The sequence below is a fragment of the Camelina sativa genome, chromosome 8 (assembly GCF_000633955.1).
Source record: "Camelina sativa cultivar DH55 chromosome 8, Cs, whole genome shotgun sequence".
NCBI lineage: Eukaryota > Viridiplantae > Streptophyta > Magnoliopsida > Brassicales > Brassicaceae > Camelina > Camelina sativa.
In genome coordinates, this window is record NC_025692.1 from 8,379,332 (window position 1) to 8,399,914 (window position 20,583).

At 33.3% G+C, this 20,583-nt stretch overlaps 5 protein-coding genes across 5 annotated transcripts; 2 read left to right on the plus strand and 3 right to left on the minus strand.

The window, feature by feature from the left end:
* LOC104706710 (arabinogalactan peptide 16-like) lies at positions 3,503-4,451 on the plus strand. Its single transcript, XM_019229174.1, has 2 exons — positions 3,503-3,969; positions 4,151-4,451. The coding sequence occupies exons 1-2, from the start codon at positions 3,852-3,854 to the stop codon at positions 4,222-4,224; spliced, it is 192 nt and encodes a 63-aa protein (XP_019084719.1). The 5' UTR covers positions 3,503-3,851; the 3' UTR covers positions 4,225-4,451.
* Positions 4,571-6,414, minus strand: LOC104706711 (probable WRKY transcription factor 30). The gene is made up of 3 exons (XM_010422919.2): positions 6,067-6,414; positions 5,817-5,951; positions 4,571-5,488 (listed from the first exon to the last, which is right to left on the minus strand). The coding sequence occupies exons 1-3, from the start codon at positions 6,336-6,338 to the stop codon at positions 4,975-4,977; spliced, it is 921 nt and encodes a 306-aa protein (XP_010421221.1). The 5' UTR covers positions 6,339-6,414; the 3' UTR covers positions 4,571-4,974.
* Positions 9,056-11,756, minus strand: LOC104706712 (RNA polymerase sigma factor sigE, chloroplastic/mitochondrial). Its single transcript, XM_010422920.2, has 6 exons — positions 11,633-11,756; positions 10,474-11,240; positions 10,232-10,378; positions 9,916-10,152; positions 9,562-9,825; positions 9,056-9,460 (listed from the first exon to the last, which is right to left on the minus strand). The coding sequence occupies exons 2-6, from the start codon at positions 11,185-11,187 to the stop codon at positions 9,263-9,265; spliced, it is 1,560 nt and encodes a 519-aa protein (XP_010421222.1). The 5' UTR covers positions 11,188-11,240; positions 11,633-11,756; the 3' UTR covers positions 9,056-9,262.
* On the plus strand, positions 14,285-16,227 carry LOC104706713. The gene is made up of 4 exons (XM_010422922.2): positions 14,285-14,589; positions 14,831-14,945; positions 15,408-15,659; positions 15,744-16,227. The coding sequence occupies exons 1-4, from the start codon at positions 14,402-14,404 to the stop codon at positions 16,080-16,082; spliced, it is 894 nt and encodes a 297-aa protein (XP_010421224.1). The 5' UTR covers positions 14,285-14,401; the 3' UTR covers positions 16,083-16,227.
* LOC104706714 (squalene epoxidase 4) lies at positions 16,568-20,037 on the minus strand. The gene is made up of 8 exons (XM_010422923.1): positions 19,840-20,037; positions 19,137-19,248; positions 18,820-18,997; positions 18,071-18,239; positions 17,734-17,952; positions 17,293-17,580; positions 16,833-17,111; positions 16,568-16,723 (listed from the first exon to the last, which is right to left on the minus strand). Exons 1-8 carry the CDS (start codon positions 20,035-20,037, stop codon positions 16,610-16,612), a joined length of 1,557 nt encoding a protein of 518 aa, XP_010421225.1. The 3' UTR covers positions 16,568-16,609.

The following is a 20,583-nucleotide window of genomic DNA, read 5'->3' on the forward strand; positions in this document are numbered from 1 at the left end:
AATGAAGTTATTGCAAAACAATGGACAGGTGAAGTGTTTGATTTAGAGCTTGTGAAGACTCCTAACGTTGAAGCAAAGTTGCTTCAGATGTTGCAGTTAGGGACAAGTTGTACCGCTAGGGTTCCGGCAAAGAGACCGGAGATGGTGAAAGTGGTTGAGACTTTGGAGGAGATTGAGAGGAAATTGTAGAATATTTATTTTACGGGGGTTATATAAAATTTTAGCTCCGTTTCTCTACATTTAGATAATTTTAAATTTAAAACGGTGTTTAACATTTAGATGGAACTTAGGAGGACTTGCTCCATCAAAAATTTAGTTCCATAAGTTTCATAATCTTGAAGATTTAAACTTCAACATAATAGAGATGAAGTTATGTTTGGATTTTAAAATGTATTTTTGTAATAATTTGGATTTTTATCTTTATATATTAGTGTTGACAAAAGAAATACTTGAGATGATTCATTTATCAAAACAACCATATATAATAGGGATTTAATTCTGGTGTGCCCCTATCTCAAAAAAAAATTTCTCTATTATCCATTTTAATTCTACATACCTCTGTACTTTCACAATAATTCTAGTTCTCAATTTTGCCCTTTTTATTTTTGTATTATTTAAATAAAAGATTTAATTCTGGTGTGCTCCTATCTCAAAAATTATTTTCTATATTATCCACTTTAATTCTACATACCTTTGTACTTTCATAATAATTCTAATTCTCAGTTTTGCCCTTTTTATTTTTGTATTATTTAAATAAACTAGAGATAAATGGATATATTAAAAAAACAAAAACAAAAAACTAACCAATCACAAGTCATCTATTTTTCTAATTCAAAATCATTCGACCCACAACCCACAAAAGACAAAACTTCCACCATTGAAGCTCCATTGAAGCTCGATCCTTTGCTTATTGGGTAAATCTTGTTAATTCTCTTTTGTTCAAGTCTATTATAGTCAAATTACGTTTATAATTTATGTAGCTATTGGTTGAATCGAACTAGATAGAAATTAGGTTTTCTCGTTTCTGCAGTTATAGATACAACATATATTAACTGGTACAACTAGGACAACTGAAAAAAAGCAAGAACTGGTACTATGAATTTCAAGAGAAGATGTTCGTCACGCTCTTTTGATGAAAGCACTTATTGAACATGTTACTTATTCTGCATTGGCTGATTAAATATATATCTTTGATGATGATGATCTTTTGTGTTATCTATAATGGAATCAAACTGAATTTAATGTAGTGCATATGGAGCTGGATAAAGATGACGAACAAAATCAAGGGTGTGAACAAAATTGAGTTGGTGAAGCTTGTGAAGTTGGAAAAGTTGCAGGAATTTGTAAAATTGGTGACTATGGTGCAAGTAATGCGGAGGAGTTGATTTCAAATGCAAAAACTTGTATTTGTTATGATATCATAACAGTTTTCCTTGATTAGTTTCTATGTAAGTGATGTTCGTAACAGTTTTTGTTTTGTATTTGGTTATAAGACTCGATTGCTCTGTTTTTGGTTGTAAGATTGATTTCTGCAGTTACGGTACAACTAACTGTAACATGTACAACTATAGGGTACACCTACAATTTTTATACTCGTGGTACAACTACGGTACAACTATGAGCTTTATAAATACTACAATTTAAAATTCAACTAAATACATCTATTTATATGTTAGTGAATACAAACATACACAAAACAACTATAGAGCAAATATTATGGTCACTTTGACCATGTAAATTTTATGGTCACTTTGATGGTCCTACATAGAGCAAATATTCCTAATACTTTGATGGTCACTTTGCTATTTTCATCCAAGTAATTATGTCAAAACATGTAAATCAGTTATTTTAGACATAATATCTTCTGAAATTGTATAAAATGTATTATAATTACCTAATATGAAAAGTACCACTATAAAAATTTAATTTATTATAAGGTACTACTAGTAATAAGATAAAAGTAGTAATGTACAACTATGTTCATGCTTGTACAACTATAGGTTTGAAGTACAATTACATGTGTTAAATGAGATTCATTTTATTATTTTTTTCACTTACCATTTAAAACATGGGGTAAATGAGTTAAATGAGATTCATTTTCATCCATATTTAATTTAGTAATTTCATTTTAATTCATTTTTTACACAATTTTTTTAATCCATTCAAAATTCAATTTTAATACACGTTTTAAATAAATTTCGGTAACTCATTTTTATTAAATGGTCTTAGTTGTACCTAAAATATCTCAGTTGTATCTAAAATATCTCAGTTGTACCTAAAAATCTCAGTACCAAAAACATCTAAATAGCATCCAAACATCTAAACTAACGTCAACCAAAAGAAGTACCAACATTAATCCATTACAAAAAATACCAACAGTAATATATCATGCACACACAACTATGATTTACTTTGCAGGTTCACCTTTCTTCTTTCCCCTCTTTTCCTTTGTAAACAGACTCTTAAGGTATTTTGAAGGTATGCATGTTCTTCATTTTCTTAGTACAAGTCTTCAGCTTCACCAACGTTTATCCACCGCTTATATTTTCAGTTTCCATCTCATCAGTTTCTTCCCCTGTTTCTGTTTCATCTTTTTCACTAGCCACCTCATAATTTCCTGCTACTGCATTTGTTGAAGCTTCATCAGCTTCTTCTCTAGTTGCTGCTTCATCTTCTTCACCAGCCACCTCGTGATGACTAGTTGTATTGTACCCATAGTTGTATCAATTGTTGTACAAGAAAACTTATTTGTACCAAAACACAAAGGTCTCTGTTCCGCTCCTACACATAAACCAACCAAAATTTCATCCGGGAGGATTGTTCTTTCTCCTTTTCTGACAATTTATATTGTTTCTCGTTTTGGGTGGTATTGATATAGGTGGGATTAACAAAAGAAACACAGAATTTTTAGAGATTTTGACTCTAATTTTGAACTTAAATCATAGTTTACAAACCCTAATTTCAGATGAGATTTTAGAGATTTACCTTTGAAAGAGAGAAGAAAATAGAGAAATAGATCAGATTTAATTAAGATTGTGAGAAAACATATGGGATTTTGACCAGAGAAGAAAGGAGAGATTGTTCAATTTTTTTTTGGTTCACCGGAGAAGAAAGAAAGAATCGAGAGAAAGAAAATTAAAATATAAAATTTAGATCCGATTTTAATGGGTAACGGGTGGATAACCCGAATTAAACTGGTTGGATCAGTAATTAAAGAAATTTTTTCACCAATTTTTAACCAATTAAAGAAATAGATGTGGTAGTCTTTCACCAATTTTTTTCATTAAAATAAAATAGAAAATAAATAAGTTATTATGAAAAAAATTGGTGAAAGACCATAAAACTTGTAGAAATCCTAAAATAAGCATACACTACCACAAAAACAAAGATGAAACGACAAATTATAGATTAACGGCAATAATAGCGAGAATATTATTGCATGTGACCAAGCTGGACATAAAAAGCTGGAAAACAGCTTAATCTTTCTTGTGGACCAACCACAATTTGTGAGTACGAGATGAATTCAATCACATTCACAAGTTTCATTTCCCGTTTCTAAAAGCATCAATAATTGTGAGGCAAAAATGAGTTGTTCCTAGAGATGCGGGTCGTCGACAAAGGAAAGAATAATTTTTCAATAAAATCCCAAAAGAAACTCTCATAATTCTCATTACCTCTTCTATCGCTCTGCCTAGTTTTTTTTTTTTTTCTTGCATTTTCCTCTCTCCCTTGTTCTTCCCTCTCTAAAATCCTTCTCCCACAAATCAGGGAGTTAAAGAGAGGGAAGAACCTTAACAAAAGAAGTTAAGAACTGAAGATATATATTGAGGGAGGAAACAAAAAAAACTGAAATGTCGTTCTCGAGGCTTTTCTTCGTCGTTTCGACAATCGTATGGATAGTTTTCACCATTTTGTTGCCAATGACACATGCTCAATCCGCGGCTCCTGCTCCGGCTCCAACAAGCGACGGTGAGTAGTTTATAACATATTCTTTCGTAATCAATTGTTAAATGCAAACCAATGAGGTTTATATGATGATCATGACTAATGTGAAACTAACATTTAAATAAGGTTTCTTAAAATTTGTTAGATGTGTGACTATAATATTTCTTTCGGAAGATTAATTTTTGTTTCGAACAAAATATTGCAGGAACAGCGATAGACCAAGGCATAGCATATGTCCTCATGTTGGTGGCTTTGGTCCTCACATATCTCATCCTTTAATGATCCTTTTTTCAATTAAATCTTGGTCTCTATTTAGTTTAATTATTTATTTATTTTTTGCATTTTGATTATAACTAAATAGAGAGACCAGAAAAGTTTTTATGTGTGGTAGAGATCATCAAAGAGGTTTTCTAATTTTTTGAGGATACAGTTAAGAAGTTCTTTTGTATAAAGTCGATGTGCATTCAATTGTTGGAAATATATTTCATCGATTTACATCTTTCTTATTCACAGATTCAATATCGTAAATGACATTTTTTTTATATCAATAACATATGTATTATACAAGTTTAAATTCAGATTGTGATATATCAATAACAATAGTACAAAGTACAAACCACTATAATAATCAAATGATATTCTTCCACGTTAAATTTTTTTAACTATAATATCTCCAAGCATTATCAATGCCAGTGTAAAATTTGCAACGCCTGTGAAAACACCACTTGGTGAAATTCAATCTCAAATATAGGCTGATAAATATAATAGCCAAAAGAAGACTCAAATTTGCTATAAAAAAAAAAAAAAAATGTGTTACAACAACATATGGTAAAAAAACCATGGATTATAAGCTAAATAACAAGGATCATACGGAGTATAAATCCATTTATTTCAACATAGACCTGAAAAGAAGGCTTGAATAAGCAAAACCAAAAAAACGTGAATAGAAAAGTAATTAGGATATTTGAATTGGAAATTGATTAGCTATTATGAAAACTCCAGTCACTCCTTTAAGTGGATAACTAAGAATTAATAGAATCCTCCAAACCCTCCTCCGTATGGATGATTAGGATCATAGCTATCAAACGGGGATTCCAAAGGGATGGTGGATGGAGAGTTTGATGTAGAGTGAGAAGCCGAGCCAGACGCAGGAAAATTGTAGTTGATATTAGTTCCTAGATCACTAGAGAAACTCGTAGATCCGAAAAAGTCCATGTTGTGATCTCTCATTTGAAGCATATACGGGTTATCACTCTCAAGATTTGGGGTAGAGGACATAGGATAGTGAAGATTGTGATGCAAATGTCCCCCATGATTGTAGTCGTCTAGACTGTCCTTCACAATGTCAAGATTTTCGTGTTCTTGGGTCTGGTTCGGTTTGGGGTTTTGCACCGGGATGGTTGAACCGACATTTGCAGCTTGAGAGCAAGAATGTATTCCTCGGTAACTGATCTCAAAGAGCATCTGATTTTCATCAGATCTTTGGACATGTTTTGTAGCTTCACATCCTTGAGATTTTCTATACGTGCATCTAAAGTATCCTCTATAGCACACAAAAAAAAAACATTAGTTAAACTTTCTTTTCTTGTATATTTTGTGACTTTTCATACACACACATATATATATATATATATAGTTACATATAAGATCTATATTACATCTCCATATAATTTTTTTCCTTTTGTTAAGTAATTTAAATTGGTAAAATAATATATATATATATTTAAGATACAAAATAATAAAAATAAACTATAAGTAATAAAACAGGGACTATGTCCCTGTCACATATTTAGTAGAAAATACATAATGAAGGGCTGAAATGAGAACATTGTAATTTAATTTTCGTAATTAATTTACATTACGAGAATAACCTTGGAAATTTGGCTCCGAGGATATCCTTCTGGCCGTACTTTCTCCAACTAAAACCATCGTCAAGTGTTCTGTCGATACCAGCTCCAGGGGTAATTATGACTTTCCGAGTCCACTTTGGCATTGACTTCTTCGAACTATATTTTACATTTTTAAATATTATATGAGTCTATATGCAAAACAAAAACAAAAACAAAAACAAAAACAAAAACGTTATAACGTTACAGTTTATAGATACGGAACAGTGTGTACCTCTTGGTAATGACAAGTGGTTCTTGATCCGAATCATCACTCTTGGGGCTTCCTCCACCACCGTGAGCATGCGGCGAATCTTGCTCGCCGGAGTAGTTCATAATGGTGAGAGACTTGTGGTAAGATTCAAGAATCTTCTTGGCTAAATGTTCACGTGTTTCTTGAGATGAAGCCGATCCGAACTGGTGTGCATAGTCTCTTCCTTCTGTCATTAGCTCGTTGATCTCTTTCTTCATCTTCTCCCAATCTCCATTACTACTCTTCTTCTCCATTACGATCTAAAAAGACTGAAAAAAAATATGGATTATTAAAGTAGTTTAAGGTATTGTTGGTTGTTACTATGTTTTTTTTTTTTTTTTTTTTTTGCATGGCTTCTGGAAACTGCGAAAGAAAGAGAATATAAAGAGGATTATGTGTGAGAGCGAGAGTTTGACTTTTTGACTGAAAAACGAAGAAAGCTGATGTGGAGGAAGTGAGACCGGTCTTTGGTCAATGAATTTGGAAAGTCCAACATGTTGACCAGTTCCTGGCTTCCTGCTTCTCGATCCTCTGTTTTTAAATTTCATATTTTTGGAATTTGTTTTACTTACTCGATCTGATTTTTTTTGTTTTTTAAGATTAGAGTCATAATCATTTATTGAATATTTGTAAAATTATTTTGTTAATAGCTGTCATTTATAATTGAGAAATATACTATTGTTATCTATTGTAGATTTACGTTTTGCTATAAATTAGTATTGAATTTAGAAATTTAAAAAACCAGAATGAGAATCGTATTTAATATGTTGTTTAATTTTCTTGGAGTATTAAATTTAATTGGATTGAGCTTAGTAATATAGATCTATTAGATTTTAATTTGCGATAAATCGCAAGATAATTTTTAATCATTATTAAGAAAAACATATGTTTCGATTAATTTTTAGATTCTATAATTTTAGATGGATAGTATTTTTTGTTTGGTATTGGTTAGGATTGGCGTAATACTTCTCGTTAATTTATTTGATATCAGACTAAAATATTTTGTGTATTTTAGTAGACCAATCCATAAAAATTATAGAAACATATTTATGTAAACTCTAACCCGTTTCATAACATGATTTGTACAAACTTAATTTTTTTTAGCAAGTTAAAAGTATCTAGAATATTTAAATTATTGACACTAATTTCTTTTAGAATTAGTTTGAGTATGATTTTTGAATATTACAAATAATAACTTCAATTTTTTATATTTATTCAAATGGCAAGAGATTAATTATGTAAATCTTACAAAAAATGTTATTTTACCAAATGTACTTCCAAATTAATAATAGGGCAATGATATAATTAAATTTAATCGTCTGTTCCAAATTATAGGATTTTTTTAGCTTTTTTTTCTTGTTTCATTTTACAAGATCTTTTTTCCGATTTCTTTACATCATTTATATTTATTTAGTATGTTATGACAATTTGTATTCACCAATACTTTTTTCTATTGGTTATTTTTTTTTTGAATAAATGTTTAGTAATATATTTTATGTAAAACTAAAAAAACATTATGATTTCTTAAACATTGTGCTTTTTTTTTTTTTGAGAAAAAAAAAACATTGTGCTTTTAGCGAGAAAATGTAATAAAAAGGACAGATGGAATATTATATCCAATTTTCCGAAGAATAAAACACTAGACTTATATATGAATGATAATCCATAGCTAGTGTCTAGAACACATAATAAAAAATTAGATAACTTTAAATGGTTTAAGAATTTATAATATGAAATATAGTCTAACATATGAAATATAATAATTTATAAATAAGTAAAGTCATATCTTCTACTCCCTCCATTTCCAATTAATTGTCGTTTTATAAGAATTTTTGTTTTTCAAATTAGTTGTCGTTCTATGTATAATACATTTTTTCAATTTTATCCCTATTTTCTTAGTTTATTAATTGATAATATCAACTAAAACAATACATTAATTACAGATAAACAGAAAAATTAAATGTTCTATTAATATGCTTGAAGAAACATTAAAACAACAACTAATTTAAAAGGGAGAGAGTAAATTTAAAATAATGCTAAATACAAACGCAAACTATAAACCGGACCCAAAAGCACATAAATCTTAGTTTAAAAAAAAATAATTAGGTATACAAGTTTTGAGTATGAAAATTATTAGATATGGCCTTGCCTTGGGTCCGAACACAGCTTTATTCTTTGAACTGTTTCTACTCTAAATGCAAATGCTAATTAAGCAAAAACATTAGACACAACCGCTAAAAACTAACTTAAAAAGTAATCTTCAAACACAAACACACCCCTTGATCAAAATACAAACGCTAACCTTAAGAAAATAGATGTCACATTTACATGTTATGACGGCCATTCAATGACATCATTATCATTAGAATGATAATTGGAAGTGTGACTAAGATTTTGTGATGATAATGGCTTGACCATTCTCTAGTGTCACCTAATGAAAATTCTTAATAAATTAGGGGGAGGCAATTGTCTCCCCTCTTCTGCTTAAAAAAAAATAGCTACTGAAAATTCTTTGTATCAAAAATTGCGTGTTAAAAGGACAAACCTATATATTAAATTTATTTTTTAGGTACATTTCACATTTAATATATAAGCTTCACTTCACATTCACCATGACTCGAATAATTAACTTTGTAATTCGAATTGTCTATATATACGGCAGGAATATTATGACTAGACAAGAGCAAAGACCAAAAGGTTCGTTCGTTGCCGTGTAATAGACTTCAAGAAGGCGAGAATCAACGGTGTAACACTATTGTCAACTCTTGTAAGACTCTTTAGCACCGTTCTAAACCGGTTTTAAGTTTAAGCTATTCGAAGTTCAATCAAAGCGGGGTCAAAACTAGTAGAATTGTATCTTTATTTCACACCGGTTCAGTGTTCCTGCAATACTTTTTGAGTAAAATTACTATACAAAACCGGTTCCATTGATTCCGGTTCCATTGATTCTGCTTTCTTAGGAAACAACCGGTTAAGTTTTGTGAAAATAATGCATACCATGTCTCAAACTTTACATGTATAACTTTTCAGTATGGGTAATGTATACTAATGATATAATACAACGATTGTGATTCACTTAACGCAGCTATAAGTAACTCTGATAATACATACACAACTATACAACGGTGATAAGATGGTTTGATTTAAAGTAGCTCGGGGGGGGTGGTTCAGCTTGGTTTCAGACAATGTATTGACGAAGGTAATCAACTCGGGCCTGATGCTTGAGCTTCATCAAAGCCTTGACTTCATGTTTCCTCACCATTTCTCTAGAGATGTTGAGATTTCCAGCTATCTCTCCTAGAGTCCTGTCTCCTTTCCCATCAAGACCGTATCTCTGTCGAATAACCAGACTCTCTTTCGGCTTCAATGAATCAAGCTGAATACGAAATGTAATCAGTTTCCAAGAAACATGAGCCAAATAAACTAACATAAGTCCGGATGATTGTGTAAGTAAGTAGATGAAAGAGTGAAACTTACCACGTCATCGAGAGCAAGCCTGAGAAGAGCAGGTTGTCTCCTGTTATCAGCTCCAACACCATCAACATCTGTGATTCCATTGATGAATTCTTCTTGAGTAACCGCATGTTTTGAATTTAGTGAGAAAACAGGTTTTGCGGCTCTCAATACTTCACGGTATCTCTCAGGTGTTATCTTGAGTTTCTCAACTACCTCTTTCTCTGTAGGGAGTCTCCCCAGCTCAAACAATAGCTCCATCTTCGCTTTATAGATCTCAACTCTAACCTGAATTGGTTTCAACAAAGAAAAATATAAGTAACGTCCCTGCAGAACAATCTGTTTCTGAGAAAGAGCTTAAGAGGGTAACATATATACCGATTCAAGTCCAAATGGAACACGAGTAAAGTTTGAGGTTGTCATAGACCGTATGATGGCATGTCTTATCCAAAACAAACCATAAGTCGATAGACGAAACTTCCTTTTCGGCTCAAAGCGGTCAATTGCTGTGATTAGCCCTTTCATGCCAGCTTGACAAAGGTCTTGAAACTTCGGTCCATTGGTGAAATCTTGAAAATATTTGTTCATAACAAACAAGACAAGTCGGAGATTGTGCTGCAATGTATAGAAACAAAACACGATAAGCTAAAAGAGTTATATCCATAGATAACAATAAGGTATCCAATACACTCACCTTAATAAGTTTGTTTCTTGCAGCTCTACCAATTTCAATTTTCTTTTTAACTTCACCAGTGGTCATTTTGATCTCTTTAGCTATTTCAGCTTCCCTCGGCTCTCTTCCCAAGCTCTTTTGCAGTTCATCTTTCACTTCAAGTAGAGCCTGAAAATGTTATAAGCCCCCAAAACTGTTAAGCATAAGTTGCAATATATAACCAAAAACATGTTCAATGCTATATTCAAAGAAATGAAAAATACCTTCATAGGCTGCATCAACTTAAACAACCAAGCATGTTCAGTAGAAGAAAGAACAGGAGGTATCTTCATTTTTTTCCAGTCCAAGCTCAATATATCATTAGAAGCTGAATAGTCCCGCACAAGCCTCTCGATCTTCTCCTCTTCTTGCTGCCTCTTTGTTACTTTCTTCTCAGCAGAAGAAACAACAAATGGTTTCTCTTCACAGTTTCTCTTCAAAGCTATCCGTTTATCAAGACTCAAACGCTTATCTTTCTTCACATTGTTCCTCACTACCACTTTCTTCTCTGCCTCACCACTCTGTTTCCGTTTTCTCCTCCGCGGAACTTTAGCTTTGGATCCGCCATCAACAACATCATCCTCAACTGTTGCAGGACTAAGCTTGTATATGTTCTCAAGCCTAGCAGCAGCTTCGTTGTAATAGTCAACTCCTAAAGAACACGAAGGAGCTGCATTGTGATCATCCAAAGAACTTGGTTTTTTCGGGGTTTTACACGGCTTCCTCTTCGTGACTACTCTCTTTTTCTCATTAAGCTTTTCAGCGGGGATCAAAACTTGTTCTCGAGGAGGAATGATCAAAGCTGAACTGCTTGAATCATCGGCTTTGAATGCGACAATGGATGGTTTTTTAAGGGAAGAACGATGTGTTGTCAAAAGATCGGTGCTTAAACCGAGTGGTGATCTTGCTGCTGAACTTGAAATAAACACAACTCCCATCACTATCTAAAGGCTGAAACTTCTTTTCAAATTTTCTGAAAAGCTCAATTGTTCTGCATTAGAAGGAACATGTCTCGTATAAATTACAAATAATGTCTCAAAATGTTGACAATAACTACAGTAGAGTTTTACGACAGGACACACTATTGATCTAATTTGGGGCAGATATGTAATAAACTTGTTTGACAAAAAAAAATGTAATAAACTTATTCTACCATGAAGAAGGATCGGGAAAAACCTCAAATTCTACATAAAACTGGAAAATTTAAGAGCGATCGGGATATCCAAAATTCAGTTTTTTTTCAATAAACGCAAAGACAAAATCTGGCGTGGGCACAAACACTGATCGACAAAATTGTACTAAGAAAGATCGAGCAGCTCTTCTTCGACTGTTAAAAAAAAAATTGTGTTCGATATCGACGCAGCAAAATCGTTTTGATCATACCTTTGCAGTATCGCGGAGAAAAATTTTTTTTTTTTTTTTTTTTCTTTTTCCGAGCGAGAGATTCTTCGTTTCGATTTTAGATTCTGGTTCACGAATTTTAAATATAAAGAGAAGAAAAAGAAAAAAAATTGGAGTGGAACACGGAAATGTATGTGTCGTCTAAATGAACTACGTAAATTATGGTGTCCACAAGTTAATGACAAATATGGTATGTCATATTTCTAGAATCTATTCATTAAGCCCGACATAATATATTTATTCAATTTAAACCCCCTTATGCTGTCGAGATTATGGGTTTGAACGGTGACAGCAGTTAGAGTGGAAAAATTCATCAATGGATTAGACCAGTTTTTTTTTACCATTCATAAATTTATTTGGCAGTAGTACGTTCGAAAAAATTGATGCGCAACAACTGTGGACTATTTTTGTGTGTAAATAAAATTGGTCCGCAGCGATCTGCTGTCTGTCCTATTTTTGGGATGGACTAAACCGCTGACAAATTTGGCCGTCCCGACCGCAGTTATTATTCATTCCTATGTTTTCGAATAAAATGTTACTAATCCGGCCAATTCGATTATGTGCAAACTTACGAATCATTCAAGCCTGAAAAATTCAACGCCCTAATCAAATAATAATGTTGTTTACAAAACTAATTAAATTCATAATTTTATTCAATTTATGCTCACAAATTTAGATTTTTCCACTCATAAGTATTTGCATATTTCATATAAAATAGCTTGTTATAAAAAAAAAATAAAAGATACTTCGTAACCATTTAATTTTACTTTGTTTCACATTTCCTGTTTGATCTTTGTAAATTATGGCCTCTTTGTTAGTTTCCATTTAAGCTGCGGTTTAATTCGTTTTTAAAATAGTTTGCGTAAATGTAAATGTAGAACTATATAGCAATATGTGCAAATAACTCGAAGATATAAGTCAAGATGCCAATAAACTACAAGTTTGGCATCTCAGGAAGATCCAACGGCCACCAAGGCTTTAGAAAAAACCAACGGTTGCGAGAATGCACAAGCGGAGATGGCGAGAGAGAGACGACGTGGCCAGTTTATAGTGGAGGAGAAGATATTTCCTAAATGGTTAACAGGTTAAGACTTGTGGTTGTGGATCAGGTTATAGTTTATACACACGTGGATGGTCTTCTCAGCAACAGTATGACCCATACTAAAAAGTGGTGGCTCGAGAAGCATTTACGTAGCTTATTATAAACCGATTACCATATATTTTTTTGAGTTTTTTATAAGTCAAATATATTAATTCTAAACATTACGCCAAAAATTCCAGTTTAGAAGATAATTATTTAGTTTTCTTCCCCTTAAGACATTTTTTGTTCTAGTTTCATACCATTCCATTCCTTTTTTTTTTTGTCAAACCATACCATTCCATTCCCAGAATTACGGAGATTTGTGTATTGTTGAAAAAAATGTTAATGGCATTGGTATTCTAAACAATACTAGATTAAGATCCGTGTTAGAGCACGGGTTGAAATTCATTTTATTTTTATTGTAATTTTTATATAAAATATAATTTATATAATTTTTTTTAATTTTTTTGGGATAAAACATTATGTAATAAAATCATATGCTAAATATGATGACTTGAAAAAGACACCTATTTTATAAGTTTTATATTGTTAATGATTCTAGATTAACAAAATAGGTGTCATTAACAACAAAATATGTGCTCTAGCATGGGTCCTAATCTTAGCTCTAATACACCATGAATTTTTGTAGGGTTTGAGACAGTTTAGTATTGTATACTGAAAAACCATTGTCATTTTTATATTTTGTGAATATGAGAAATGTATTCTGGTAAAAGGAGATTTGCATGTTTTATATTGTAAGTTGGAAAATTGTCGTTAAGATTTGATTTTTAATTTCAGAATAAGATCTCAGAGATGTGATCATCTTGCGCAGATTTTATTCTTTTTTTATGCTTGAGAGTATATTTTTATTCTCTTTTAAAAGTATATTAACAATGTTTTATAGCAAACAATTCTGCCTAAAATAAATTTGTAATATTGTGTTTTTAGATGTTTGGAAAGAATGTGTTCTAGCATACAAATCTTCCAAAAATAAAGTTTGTATGGGATGGTACAAATTCATTTAACAATTTGGAATATATTCTTTAGCATGATTTTCAGAAACAATTAAGGTTGCACCCAGTTATTATTTTGTAACTAATGAATATATCATTTAATCTATAACCTATTTGTAATCAACTTATAAAAATAATAAAGTCTACAAAAATAATATTGTGTACTTCCATTTTATTATATAGGAGATATGACATCAACAAATTAATACAATTTTCATAGTTCTTGCTTCCTTTGGTTCTCATATATTTAAAATTTTCATTGAATAGTAACTAAACTTGAAATATTTTAAAGCATAGTTTACAGATATATCAAGTTTAATAAATACAAGATTTTAATGAATAGTTTGATTATCCTTTTTTTTTAACTCATAACCCAATAATATATATATTTTTTATCAAGACCCAATAATATCCTAAACATTGAATAACCCCCTATTTGTTAGTTAGCTGAAGATAGCCCAAGTTTGGCCCAATAATCCCAAATTATATATAATACCTCAAAGGACAGTTTTATGAAAGTCAACATTGTCTACAATATGCCACGCGTTTCACTGAATAGAACTCCATGCACAAAGCCACGTAAAAGCTCTCTCTCTCTCTCCCTCCCAGATCTCTCTATCTCTCAAGTCTCTCTCTAGACGAAAATTCTCCAACCAGATGGTGAAACTCGCGACGGCGCGTGAGATTAGAACGTACGGCCCTCGGCTCGGGAGGAGCAGAGCCGAGTACATCAACGCAGGTCTATACTTGTTCGCCACCGTTGTTCTCCTTGGTGGTTTCACGGCGACAGGATTCTCGTGGGAACCAAGATCCGGCCTGGCCCATCTAGCTGGAATTGATTACCGGTATGTTTTATGCCATTTGAATGCATGAAAGCTTGCTTAATTTAGCTATTTTTGACTATTATAGCTTCCGGAAAATACTGTTATTATTGGTATAAATTCGCCTATAATATTTAAAATTTTACCAGAGTTTGTAAGCTGGAATGCATGTGTATTTGTAATTTATATATATATTTGTATTCACAAATGGTGGGGAAGTAAGAACAGCATTTTAGTTATGAGTCAATATTCTTTTTCGTAACAGGTTAAGGTTAATGGAGTATGATTTGCAATTGGGTCTAGTGGAATTTGCAGTCCCTCTGGTTAATGTAGCAGGCTCCGTAGTCTTCTTCGTGGGAATCTTGTTCGTTTTCCATCAGGTAACACTTTCATTGTCATAACAAAAATTAAGGGTTCATCATATCAGTGACAATTAATGTGTCTGCCCCCTACGTTTATTACATTAAGTTTGGATTATTAACGAAAAGTTACACATATATGTGCCTCCGTATCTTAAGAAGTACTAGAGAGAAGAGAACTGAATAGGTTATATTCCAGTATAGGTGACCACATTTGTGCCAATTAGTAGCTGCTATTTGAGAAAGGCATGGAATAGGTCATAAACGTATGTATTCAAGAGTGTTTGTGGCGTATTAATCTGACATTTTCAATTATGCTCATTGTGGTTCATGTCACAAAACACAAGTAATAGAGTAAAATAGTTGTGTTCTGACAAAAAAAAAATAGTTGTGAATATATAACTTTTGGTGTGTCTGGCTAATTACACGTAGTACTAGTCACGTTCCCATGTGATATGTTTGTTTTTCTCTGGAGTATTTTAGGCTGAGAAAAAACTTGGATACAGTGGAAAAGAGAAGCATACATTAAACATGCTTATTGCGGGTCCGTTGCTTTGGGTGATAGGATCGCTTCACAACTCATGCCAGATCTACGAGAGAGCAGACAGTCACGTTCAAATTCTACAACAATCTGTTCACATCCCTTTCTTGGTTGGATCCCTTCTATTCTTGGTTTCCGCAGTTCTCAATAGCCTCGACCTATCCGGGTCATCACATAGTGGCTTGAAGCTTCTTGTAAGTACTTAAAAAAAAACAAATTTACCGCATTAAATTGGGTTTTCTTAAAACCACTTCTTACGGTAAATAATAAATTTTCAGGGGGAAAGATGGATCTGGCTTGGGATTTCCGGGGCAATATGTTTTTTTGTGGGAGGATTGATGAACGTTGTTAAGGTTTTTAACTTCGTTCAGATCACTGGGCTTCGCCTAGAGAAACTACGAGGCGGAGCACAAGACCGGCTTCTCGAAGAGAGAGAAGGATATCTCCCTCTTGTTGCTGAAGAAGAAAGAATAAGGAAAATGGAAGCTGACGAAGCTAGTAGAGCTAAACCGCGGACCCATTTAATTTCCAAGGCCGGAGAGGGAACCGGAGCTGCTGAGACCGTAGTGACATCTTCTCCGACACCATACAAGGATGTTCTCGTCCGACACAGCTGAGGAATGTTAGTCATGTTTAAATGTTGTTTTTGTACTCCATATTCGTTTTTATCTACGGAGACCACAGATTTTACCGTTCAAAGAATGCTACGATTAGTTTCCTTTTTTGGTCCTGCCTTTATGAATATTGGAATGGGTTACAATACATGAAGCCTTTTAAATCTAGAGGTTGAGATGCAGAGGCACGTACCATGCATTGAACTAGAACAGAGAAACCTTACATGCTTGTAACTAGTTTAAAAAAGGCCCTACCTAAAGCATGCAATGCCTAAAATTAAATCAGCAGAGAAGCAGGTTCAGGCATTAGACAATTCATAGCATAAATCAAGAATTATCAGATATATAGAATATAACAAATCAGCATGTAACATTTCAATGTTTGGTTACAAGATAATTTAATAGAATTAAATCAAAGGCGCAACTTGATATAAACCAAATCCCTTATTTAATAATAAAAAGTTAAAAAAAGTATTTATTTCCTTTTTCTCGGAGTAAATAGTCTTTGTTACGGATCGATCAATCAACGGTCAAACAGTGGCTGTGGCGATGTAGGTTCTTCGATATGTAGCTGCGTTTGTTGGAATCAACATCTCCTTGAAGCCTTCATCCACCAAATGAGCACCCAACATTTGCAACGCCCACTGTTGACTCGCATTAAAAAGTCATTTATTATAAGAAAAAGTTAAATATCCGGTAAAAAGTTTAGACACATATATGTGTGTTAAAATAGACAAGAAAATAGAGTCATACGGCCAAAATTCTGAGGCTATGCCAAAAGCGACGAGGCGAAGGAAAGGGATAGAGCAAGTGGCCCATGGAGGTGAGGGTGATGGCCACAAGATGAATTACTAGAGTAAGAGGATGAGGGTTCATGCCTCCGAGAATAGTCATTAGTCCAGTTGTTTTAAAATCACCACGAGATAGGTAATTGTAGCAGCCTTGTCGCATTCCCTCTCTTGCTTCGTCCGTTGTAGCAACAAGCACTTGTGAAAAGATACTCCCTAGCGTGTTCACGGTCGCTGACATTGGCTTTTGCCATAAAAAATCAACACAAATAAAATGTATCATACCACTAGTCTTAACACAAATATTCCAGTCAATTTGTTTTTAAAGACAAATCTTTGACCTTTTCACTAATTAAAGTTATGTACTTATATATACCTCCCTAGTAAAAAAACTAAGTATGTCGGTCATAAGACTCATAACTCACCTTACGGATGATGTAGAAGGACTTGACTAGATCTGAGACCTTCTTAGTATTGCCGAGGTTAGGCAATGGTCTAAGAAGATTGCGTAGAATGCAAATGTCCGAGAGTGCAACCATCATCCCTGACGCAATGATAGGATGACGCATATTGAATGCATCTCCCAACACAATCACTCCTCTCTTATCACACAATTTTGATGACATACTCTTAGTCGCTGTTGTTTTAATCTCTGGTAGTCCCTCCTCTATCCCTTTCAAAAATATATCCCGGAGATTTCCACGTTCTGGTATCTACAACAGGAAAGTGATAAATTATACAAACTAAATTTACAATACTTCAAATCAAATACATTCCTTACGAACACCTTGCAAATACTAAAACATCCCTAACTATATATTCTAAAAATTTGACTTTTATTATCAATACTTTAATTTGTTTCATACCTGAGGAGCCATAGTTTTCTTGAGGTAGGCAGACATTTCGCCATTCGCAATAGAAGGAATACTATCAGCGGGAACTTCGGCAACACAGCGAACTTCATCACTGGTTATTTGATATATAACACAGACCAAAGGTTTGGAAAATATCAAATGTAGACTTTTTGGATCTTCAAGTCGGCTATTCTTCGTGACATAACCCACCATGTACGAGAGCACTTCCTCCTATACATATAAATAAGATCATGATCCTCAAATTCTAGTTAACGACGAGACCAATCTTTCATTGTAGTTTATTGCGGAAATAAGAGTGTACAATGCTTGCAAAAATGTATGTACTCACAGTATTATCCACGAGTGACCGACGAAGGTTTGAGTAGCAACCATCGCATACCACAGTGAGAGGTGCATAGACCGTTGTTTCCTCGCCTGCGCTATTCTTGTATGTCACTCCTTTTACTACTCCTTTTTCTTCTATCAAAGACTTCACCGTTCCTTCTTCTAATTGTACACTGTCATAGTTCATTAATTTCATTTCATTAAAAAGATGACACTGAATTCTTGTATATCTATATATATATATAAGAGTTGCAAGATTAGTTTACTCATTTTTAATTAATTTTACATGAGAGCTCATGAAAACTTTTTTTATATCTGGGTAACAACCAGCATATACATTTTTTTTTTGTCACTATACATTTTTTGCATATACGTATTTTCCTACTAATGGTCTGCATCATCCATGGCTAATTAATAAATTGCAATCATATATATAACAAAGTTCAACAAACATATATCTATATATTGCCATGCATGTGCTAGACCTACAAAATATTACGTACGTAACGTACTGATAAGAAGTTTTTTTTTTCCTTTAGAAAACCAAAAAAAAAAAAAAATTAAAAACTATGCGGAGTCGTTGGTATGATGAAAATGATATAGTACATAAATGAAAATGATGGTGGTTCACTAGTCATCAGCCTGGTGGCTAGACTAGGGATCAATTTCCATGCGATGAATTGACTACAAGTTACAAAAAGTAGTCTTGATTCGGTTCGAAATCTCCTAGATACAAAATATGGAAGTACGTACTTGGTAAGAGAAGCTGCTTTTTGGCGTAGACGTTGTACGAATCGACCATTACGTAAAAGTCTACCGACTGGTTCAAGAGGAAACGCCTTGTCATTTGGGAAAGGCAATGTCGCGTGTTCTCCATCCTTGTAAATTGCCAAAGACTTGGCTTCTTGAGCGTCTATCTCCTCCAAACAATCTAATACATATAAAACCCCAAAATCACATATTAAACGACACACATAACATATGTTTATATGCATATAATGCGTTTTTGGCAACTCGATCAAGCGATGTGTAGCAATGAATGTAAATATGAAGTGAAGAAATAGAGAGACCTTCCAGGCCAAGCTGGGCTAACATGAGGCGGCCTCCCGCTTGCATCAGCTCTCCCATGAATCTTTGTGGCTCTTTCAAGTCCCTCTCTATCACATGTACTCTTCGTCCATCCTGAGTCCGCATTCAAATAATTAAATACACATACTGAGTAGCTAATAACTAGGGACAAAATACCAAATAACAAATTATTTATCAACAACTACGCTGGAAATTGCAAAATAACATTTCTGCATCCGTATATATATATTTTTTCTTTCAACCATGGATACCTATCTTTAAGTCCATTAATTTTCATATTTTTGTGCTTTCGGGTTGTGACAATCTGACTGATTATATATATACAGTGGCGGATCTAGGGGAGAAATGTATATAAGGCACTAGCCATGTGTAACTAGTAAAAAAATTCTTTAATAGCATAAGGATTGTGGAAAGGTAACAAAAGGTTTAGAAAAATATGGAAAAATATTGTACCAAAGGGGAATCGAACCCTTCTCCCAAGTTATAAAACCTATGTTTTTTAGATCACCTAATAAGAACATAAGTATAATAGCTTATGTAGGGTTCAAAACATTGAGTTATATTTAAAACTAGAAGCAATACTGATCGCCACAATTAGCATGCACGGCGGTTCTAAAACATCTTAGTTACAAAAGAAAACCGACCAACTTATGCAAAACCGTCACTTGCAAAAACTATATATACCTTGGCAAGAGCATAAGCAAGAGAAGCGCCTGCAATACCCGCCCCAACAATGATAACATCAGTGGCACCATCTCTTCTCTCTTCTACCTTTGCCTCTGCCTCCTCTATTGCCGCCTTCTTCGTCTTGATGAGGTGAAAAACCATCCATGTCAGAACAAAAGCGAAAAGCGTCCATAACCACGCATACGTCGTTGTCATTATATACCACTTTTAGTAATGATATCTTTGTCTTTGTCCCTAATCAGTGATACCCTTAAATAGGAGAAACCCAAAGTGTCAAACAAATAAAAATATGTAATAAACCCTTTAACAAAAACAACAATTTGCGATAAACTTGAGTTCCACAGCTTGGAAAATTCATGTACAGTTAGTCATTGGCCGACATGAATTCACATCACACTCACATGGTATTTGTAAACCACCTGTCTTGATAAAAAATAATTACTAAGTCATTAATTATCCTACCTTCGTTGACAAAACATATATATATATATATATATATGATTATTTATCGATTCTAAAATTTTGTTTAGAGAATTGACAACGAATAATGTTACTTAAAAAATATATATATATTTCTTTAGAAAGGACAAAAAAAACAACAGCGAATCATGATAATTAGGCCGGACAAAATTCATGTCCTGTCCCGTGAGTCCGTCCTTTTCATGGTAATTAGGGCCGGACAAAATCAGGCCGTACTTGAATTCATTTTTACATGGAAATGCATTCCAATGGCGGATAAGA

What these genes read in the sequence shown, in the direction of transcription:
- LOC104706714 (XM_010422923.1), bottom strand. Translation starts at nt 20,037, where the DNA reads ATGACAACGACGTATGCGTGGTTATGGACGCTTTTCGCTTTTGTTCTG. An exon ending in AGCCCAGCTTGGCCTGGAAG is followed by an intron (nt 18,998 to 19,136) that starts GTCTCTCTATTT and finishes TATATGTATTAG; the next exon opens with ATTGTTTGGAGGAGATAGAC. An exon ending in AAAGCAGCTTCTCTTACCAA is followed by an intron (nt 18,240 to 18,819) that starts GTACGTACTTCC and finishes GAACTATGACAG; the next exon opens with TGTACAATTAGAAGAAGGAA.
- LOC104706711 (XM_010422919.2), bottom strand. Translation starts at nt 6,338, where the DNA reads ATGGAGAAGAAGAGTAGTAATGGAGATTGGGAGAAGATGAAGAAAGAG. An exon ending in CCACTTGTCATTACCAAGAG is followed by an intron (nt 5,952 to 6,066) that starts GTACACACTGTT and finishes TGTAAAATATAG; the next exon opens with TTCGAAGAAGTCAATGCCAA. An exon ending in CTCGGAGCCAAATTTCCAAG is followed by an intron (nt 5,489 to 5,816) that starts GTTATTCTCGTA and finishes TGTGTGCTATAG; the next exon opens with AGGATACTTTAGATGCACGT.
- LOC104706710 (XM_019229174.1), top strand. Translation starts at nt 3,852, where the DNA reads ATGTCGTTCTCGAGGCTTTTCTTCGTCGTTTCGACAATCGTATGGATA. An exon ending in TCCGGCTCCAACAAGCGACG is followed by an intron (nt 3,970 to 4,150) that starts GTGAGTAGTTTA and finishes AAAATATTGCAG; the next exon opens with GAACAGCGATAGACCAAGGC.
- LOC104706712 (XM_010422920.2), bottom strand. Translation starts at nt 11,187, where the DNA reads ATGGGAGTTGTGTTTATTTCAAGTTCAGCAGCAAGATCACCACTCGGT. An exon ending in CAAGAAACAAACTTATTAAG is followed by an intron (nt 10,153 to 10,231) that starts GTGAGTGTATTG and finishes TATACATTGCAG; the next exon opens with CACAATCTCCGACTTGTCTT. An exon ending in GGCTTGCTCTCGATGACGTG is followed by an intron (nt 9,461 to 9,561) that starts GTAAGTTTCACT and finishes TTTCGTATTCAG; the next exon opens with CTTGATTCATTGAAGCCGAA.
- LOC104706713 (XM_010422922.2), top strand. Translation starts at nt 14,402, where the DNA reads ATGGTGAAACTCGCGACGGCGCGTGAGATTAGAACGTACGGCCCTCGG. An exon ending in CTAGCTGGAATTGATTACCG is followed by an intron (nt 14,590 to 14,830) that starts GTATGTTTTATG and finishes TTTTCGTAACAG; the next exon opens with GTTAAGGTTAATGGAGTATG. An exon ending in ATAGTGGCTTGAAGCTTCTT is followed by an intron (nt 15,660 to 15,743) that starts GTAAGTACTTAA and finishes ATAAATTTTCAG; the next exon opens with GGGGAAAGATGGATCTGGCT.